Below are 7,123 nucleotides of genomic sequence, written 5' to 3' on the forward strand. Positions count from 1 at the left end.
GGTGAGCTGCCTTGAAAATGCTTCTGTCTCGCTGAAAAATGGAGCATACAATCGATGTATGATGAATCCATTCCATTAGTTACCACCTATGTCTAGATAACACTGAAACAAATCTTACATACGGGGTAGAACTCATCATCTACATGAAAAGATAATATCAAATTTCACTCAAGTCACTCACCAATTTTATATAATTATGTTCTTAGGCTTCAAAGAGGATATATTAAAAACTTATAAATATCAAAACGACATGGTTGCATATAGCACAAATTACTTGAAACATTAAGGAATCAGATCACAAACTTTTCTTAACACTGCAGTTTATTAAAGTTTCAGACAATTCTTCATAACAACTGTAAAAATTTCATTGCTATTTAACAGATTTTAGAATCAGGATAGCATTTACCTCCTCTAAGCTCTAATAATTCTTAAAAGTTTCTACAATGCAAATATTTCAAAAGGAAAAGTTATTTTCTAGAGGAAACATTAAGATAAGATCTCTAAGGTTTTCTCTTTGAAATACAATTTGCTCTATAGGATATTTTTGAGCAATAACTATTTTGTCCATTTAACTTTATAAAATTAAATACAGTAACATGATATCTATTTAATGGTAATACTCAAAACACTGAGATATGTTCTGTGGTTTTGTATAGTACTATGTGGGTATAAAATACTTTAAAAACTTTTAACAGTAAGACCTTAATGCCTGAATGAAAGAAATACTTCTGCTTACTTTGTTTTTTCTAAATACTATCATTATTAACTAGGATATTGATATTCTGCTTACCTTATTTTTAAAATACTGTCTTGCATAGCTCTTCACTTGTAAAACAGTGCGGCTTCCAATTAGCTTTGAAATTTTGGTCCATCTTCGGCCAAATTTAGCCTGTATTATTAAAATTGAAAAAAAAATTGCTTTTGATTTACTTATGAATAGTCCAAGCACCTACCACATTAAAAAATAAAAATTAAAAAAATACATCTTTATTTTCTGAAGCACACGATAAAGTCTTCTATATAGACTATGCTCTTAAAATCAAAGCCTACATTCTTCTTTTGGAATCTGAACTACTGAAAACTGATGGAAATGATTTAGAAACTACTTTTTAAAAAGAACACCTATCTAAATGAAGATATCACCTCTAAATGAAGATATCACCTAACTGTACGAATTCATATTGTAAGTTATGATGTTCCAAATCTAAAATAACTTTTTAAAATAAATAAGTGCCTGGAAGGGGGATAGGTTACATTTTCCATTTATATGATCGACTGAACATGTTCTGTGCTAATTTCAACACTTTTTTTTTTAACCCAGATTCCCTATTTTGCAATATCCATTAGGTGTCTTGCAGCAGATTTTACTCTGTCAGGTATCACAGTGAACTGACCTAAAAGACTAAATCACAAATGAGGAAGTCCTGCAACAAATATCTTCTTTGTTAAGATGGTATAAGCCCCAAAGTTCTAACTACCCGTTTCATTACTCATCAGAGTTTCTCTTGCATGTGTATATGTTGCACACATTAATAAACTCTGGTTTTCCCTGTTAATGTCTTTGTCGGTTTTTATTTCATTTTTGAGACAGGGTCTCACTTTGTTGCCCAGGCTGAGTGCAGTGGTGTGATCACGGCTCATGCAGCCTCAACCTCCTGGGCTTAAGCAATCCTCCCACCTCAGCCTTTCCAGTAGCTGGGACTACAGGTACGCACCACCTTGCCTGGCTAATTTTTTATTTTTTGTAGAGATGGGGTCTCACTATGTTGCCTACCCTCCAACTAATGTCTTCTGACACCTCCCACATCTTGGTGTCAAAGGCTATGTACCTCATAACACTGAAGCTGTGGAGGGAAAAAAATGAGAACGTGAGGGAGCTCCTGAGTGTTCTCAAGTACAGAAAGGAACACATAATTTGACAGCTAAAAGGGATTGTTGGGTATCAAGTCTAACTATAATTTAATACGTAAAGCCTCTTTGCAATATCCCCAACTTAAGATATTCTCTACTTCCTAACGTAGCTCAATAATTCTAAATTTTTAGAATTCTTAAAACTACAAAAAACGAAAAACTAGCCACAACTTAGGAAAGTTGGCCCTAGGGTCAGATTTACAGCTCAGGCAGTCATGCCTACAGCAGCAAATCATTTTCAAAGATCTGGCCCCAATGATAAACCTTAATTTAAGTAAATTTCTGATATTCATTAGAAAACATGACATTTGGACAATTTCTTAAAGAACTTCTGAAAATTATTAGTAAATATAAATTAATTATTTAAGATTGCTCTTAACACCTAGCTGAGATCAATTTTACTGAAGAACTACTTATCTTTATTGTGGGATGAAGACAAATAGGTAACACTGGTAGGTAGCATGGAACATTTGTGGAGACAGGACAGATCTGGATTAAGGTATGATTGGTAGAAGAGTAGGGACTTGGGTACTAGAAAAATTGGGGAAAGAACACGAACAAGAGGAGCAAAGAAGCCAGGCACGGTGGCATGTGTCTGTGGTCCTAGCTACTCAGGAGACTGAGGCAACAGGATCACCTGAACTCAGGAGTTCAAAGCCTGGGCAGCATAGCGAGACCCTGTTTCTTAAAAAAAAAAAAAAAAAAAGGTTAAAAAAAAAAGGAGCAAAGAAAAATTCACCAGTTTCAAAACAGAGCAAAGGGAGAGTCCCATGCCCAAAAAAGGGAAGGAAAAAAGCCTTTCTTCATCATTCAGTACCACCCAATTCCCTACTCCCAAGCCTGAGAGAATTCAGTCTGTAAGCAAACTTTATCAATGGGTTAAAAAAAGCTGAGAATACAACCAATAATTCCACGCTTGTTGTGTAAGCAAACATTCCAAGTTTAAAATCTCCCTTAATGTAAACAGAGGTCTCTATATCACTATATAAATAAATACATATTTACTTAAATATGGACAAGTATCTCTGGAGGAAAACACAAAGAAGACACTGCTTACCCCAGGCAAAGAGAACTGAAGGCTAAGATGAGTGTGAGAAGACTTAATACCCTATAACTTTAGGAACCTTTTGAATTTTAAACCATGCAAATGTAGTCCCCATAAGTACCACCAACATAAAAAATAACAACCTAAAAAAATGAACCTTAAACTCAATCTGTTTGCATATGTATGTATGTATGTGTTAGCACAAACTGCACCATGTTGTAAGCTCCCTGCTATTTTGCAGACCTTTGTCAAAGTGAAACATTTCACAGGTGTTCAGGCCATGAGAAATATCCTGCCTAACCACCTGACCATGAGACAAACAAAGGCCCAACTAAAGAAACGTCCCTATCCTATCTTGCTCGACAAAGGTCCAAAAAACACCCAGAATACCATGATGACATCCTGCTGGAACAAGGGCCAGAACTGCCTCATGACAGGAACATCTTATCAATATCCTGCTGCCCAGACCTCTTCTGCCCATACCTATAAATTGCCCCAGGCTATAAGCAGCAGCGGGCTCTGGCATTAGGTTGGTCCCCCACTTCTGTAGGTTTTATGCTGGACATAAAGCCTGTATTTGCTGTTGAGCTGCCCTCCTTCTGTGTGTGTCCTTCTTTAACCCTCACCTTCCCTTTAAAACCTAACATTATGTATCTGCTCTTTGATAAGAGGCAAAACACCAAAGTTGTCAGGAATCTTAAATAAATGATTAATTAAAGTTGGATCATATAAATGATAATCACACAACAGACTGAAATATCAATATTAAAAAAATCATCAGTATAGGAAAAAGTCTTGAAGAGATAAAAACCTCAAGATCATTTATATATTTATATAAGAATATCATACAGTATATAGATGTCATGGTGTTGACTAAAATACAAATACAAACATTTTATTCTCATCATCTGTAGAAACGTTAATGATACTTCGATCAGCATACATAAATTTAATATATACAAATATTCTATATATGTAATGTATAAATACACATAATTTCAAAATTACTTAGAACACTACTAGGTAACATGCACCTTAAAGGAAAAGATATAAACTAATCTCGACAGTAAAATAATTTAAAAAAAAAAAAAAATCCTAAGTATTTTTTTTTAAGTTTCTTCATATTAAGGGGTATTTTCAGAATTAGAAACCAGAATACATATCTTTTGCATTATGCAACTTGTGAACATTTAAATGGATTTCAGTGTAATAGACATTCACACACAAAAGTTTCTGGTCTTCATTTACAGTTGCTGAAATATTTAGACAGTGTATACAATGCCGAATTTGAATAAAAACTCAGCTGATCACCCCCAACAGTGTCAAATATACAAGTTTTTGTTTTGTTTCAAAAAAAAGAGACTACTAAATAATTCTGCCTTTTAATCCAGGTAGTTGGTGTCATGTATACAGATATACCTCAATTTCTTGGATTTTTTTAATACCAAAAGAATGAAAACTACAGATCTAAATCTATTTTAGTATTTTAGTACCTTAGATCTAAGTTAAAAGGAATTCTCTTGCACTACACTATAAACATCATTACTCTAACTACAGAAGAACTAAAGGTGTTAAAACTGTAATTAAAAAGAAAATTCAGGTCTCTATAAATTAATTTAACCTTATAACTTTACCAATATTTGCTTCTAGAATTATTTTACTAAAAATTTAAAATTGCTCTATTTACCAGCCCTTGTTCAAACAGCTCTTTTTCTTCTATCGTCCACTTTACTGAGTAACTGGCTGGTTTTGTAGGAGAATGTACCCTGAGGGGAAAAAAAGGAATTGCAAAAAAAATTTCTGAAATGGAACATTCCATATTTATGTAACTAAAGGTTATAGATTGCCATGGGCTAAATTCAATACTTTGAGTCTAGGAATTAAAAATAAACGAACAAAACAAGAAGGCTACAGCCTCTACCTGGGGGCAGAGATTTACCCTGTCACGTGTCTCTAGCTCAGGATGATGGGAGCCCCAAAAGACATAATCCTTGGGTCTGAGTGAGGATAACACTAAAAGACATTAAAGGAAGTCAATGTGATAACAAACAAATAGGCTCCCTTAGACTGGATACAAAGCAGCAGGTGTTAATACATTCCCAAATCCTGAAAGGCATGTAAGAGTTTAAATCGGTTCCACAAATACTCTCTTTAGTTCTTTCATGTAAATCCATGTAAATATTAAGATAGGAAAGAAGTCAAAAACTACAGCATTATATTTACTGTTTTTAAAATTCATTATCTCAAGGAATTGAAAATAAAACTGATGAAGCTCACTAATTTAATTTAAGCAAGCCATTAATCCTTTTGTTAATTTCATTTCGTTGTTTATTCAGCAAAATACAAAAGCAAAAGGCTGCTCAGTACTCAACCTCTTGGGCAATTGCAAATATGCAAACCCACCCTTTAAGGGACCATAAACTTCCAAATTCATAAATGCTAAATAACATTTTTTCAATTATAGGGAAAGGATATTTTTAAAATAGTTAATTTCTCCAGATAATTTTTGCAAGTCACAAATCCAAATGAAAATTTTGTTGAAAATAAGTGAAAATTAACTGACAGAATAAAAGAAATCAAGTCAATTCCAATATATTACATAACAGCTTCTCAAAATTTCCCCATAAATCCCTAGACAACCATATTTTTCACAATATGATAGAACTGCCTATGTAGGGCCGTAAAAGAAATTCTGGCAAATAAATAACATGATAAAATTATACTTGTGCCATTCCAACATCTTTACAAAAAAACCTGTTTTTATATCTACTTTATGTTTTTGTATAACCCAAGGTCAAGAGGGCTTTTCCACAGGCCAACTATAATTAAAAAAAAAAAAAAAAAAATTCTTCCATAATTTTTAACTAATGAAAACAGATTTAGAAATATAAAATACAAGTACATACATGATTTTTGCTGTTTTCTGCAGACTGCATCACATGAAAAAAGAAAATAAGGAAGCATGTGAGGTTTCAAAAAATACAATCCACACTTTTAGAAATATTATAAATTGATTTTACCTCTTCATGTATTTTTTATCATCTTCCTTTTGATCAAGCCAGACTTTTTCTGGTAGTGATTTTTTAGATAAATAATATCTGTGTAATTATTAAGGAAACTTTTTAAACAATATTACAGCCATGTAATTTTTACATCACTCATACAAAAGGTGTGCTACATAAATGTTATTAATAGTTTCCTTGTCTTTGCAATTAGAAGTGACTACAAGAAGAAACAGCCTCCACATTTGAATCAAGCTTGTCCAACCCTCTGCCTGCAGGCCACATGTGGCCCAGAACAGAATCTTCGAATGTGGCCCAATAGAAATTCGTAAACTTTCTTTAAATATTATGAGATTATTTTGCGATTTTTTTTTAGCTCATCAGCTATCGCTAGTGTACTTTATGTGGGGCCCAAGAAAATTCTTCTTCCAGTGTGGTCCAGGGAAGCCAAAAGATTGGACACCCTGGTTTAAATATTTTCTTCCAAAGCATATGGAGAATGTAAAAGATAAATTTGGTTGGTTGTCCAAAGCAATTTTGGAATAATTTTTCACATTTCTAAAGCCTACACAAAAGAATCCAAGGATCTTCTCTACCTTAATAAAAATAGTAAACATTTAGATCAAATCTACCAGGGAACTTCTCTCTTAAAGTTCTTAAAACTAGTCTGATGAAATACTTTAAGATTAGCCTGAGATATTCTTCACTTAACAAGTATTTATTGGCTGTATACTGTATATGTCAGGTACCATGCTAGGAATAGGTGCTGAGAACAAAGATACTCTCATTATTTGTTTCCATATCTAGAAGTGAACCACTGACTACTTGTGTTTTATCTAGACTTGCACAGTGGCCACCAATCACATGTGTGACTTCTGAGCAAATAGTGGAAACACTATTTGCATGAACTAGGATGTACTCTAAGTATAAAACACAGTGGATTTTGGCTGGGCGCTGAGGCTCACGCCTGTAATCCCAGCACTTTGGGAGGCCGACGCAGGTGGATCATGAGGTCAGGAGTTCCAGACCAGCCTGGCCAACATGGTGAAACCCCATCTCTACTAAAGATACAAAAAAATGGCTCAAGCCTGTAAACCCAGCACTTTGGGAGTCCGAGACGGGCGGATCACGAGGTCAGGAGATCGAGACCATCCTGGCTAACACG

General features: G+C 34.1%; 1 protein-coding gene across 1 annotated transcript in view; it reads right to left on the reverse strand.

The window, feature by feature from the left end:
* MYSM1 (Myb-like, SWIRM and MPN domains 1) overlaps window positions 1-7,123 on the reverse strand; it is a 38,968-nt gene that overhangs the window by 23,718 nt on the left and 8,127 nt on the right. Inside the window, exons 4-7 of the mRNA XM_011973858.1 lie at window positions 5,977-6,054; window positions 5,863-5,886; window positions 4,644-4,722; window positions 791-889 (exon numbers count right to left, since the gene is read on the reverse strand). Of these exons, the coding sequence (XP_011829248.1) occupies window positions 791-889; window positions 4,644-4,722; window positions 5,863-5,886; window positions 5,977-6,054 (280 nt within the window). The remainder of the gene's footprint in view (window positions 1-790; window positions 890-4,643; window positions 4,723-5,862; window positions 5,887-5,976; window positions 6,055-7,123) is intronic.

The sequence above is a fragment of the Mandrillus leucophaeus genome, unplaced genomic scaffold, assembly GCF_000951045.1.
Source record: "Mandrillus leucophaeus isolate KB7577 unplaced genomic scaffold, Mleu.le_1.0 Scaffold14, whole genome shotgun sequence".
In the NCBI taxonomy this organism is placed as follows: domain Eukaryota; kingdom Metazoa; phylum Chordata; class Mammalia; order Primates; family Cercopithecidae; genus Mandrillus; species Mandrillus leucophaeus.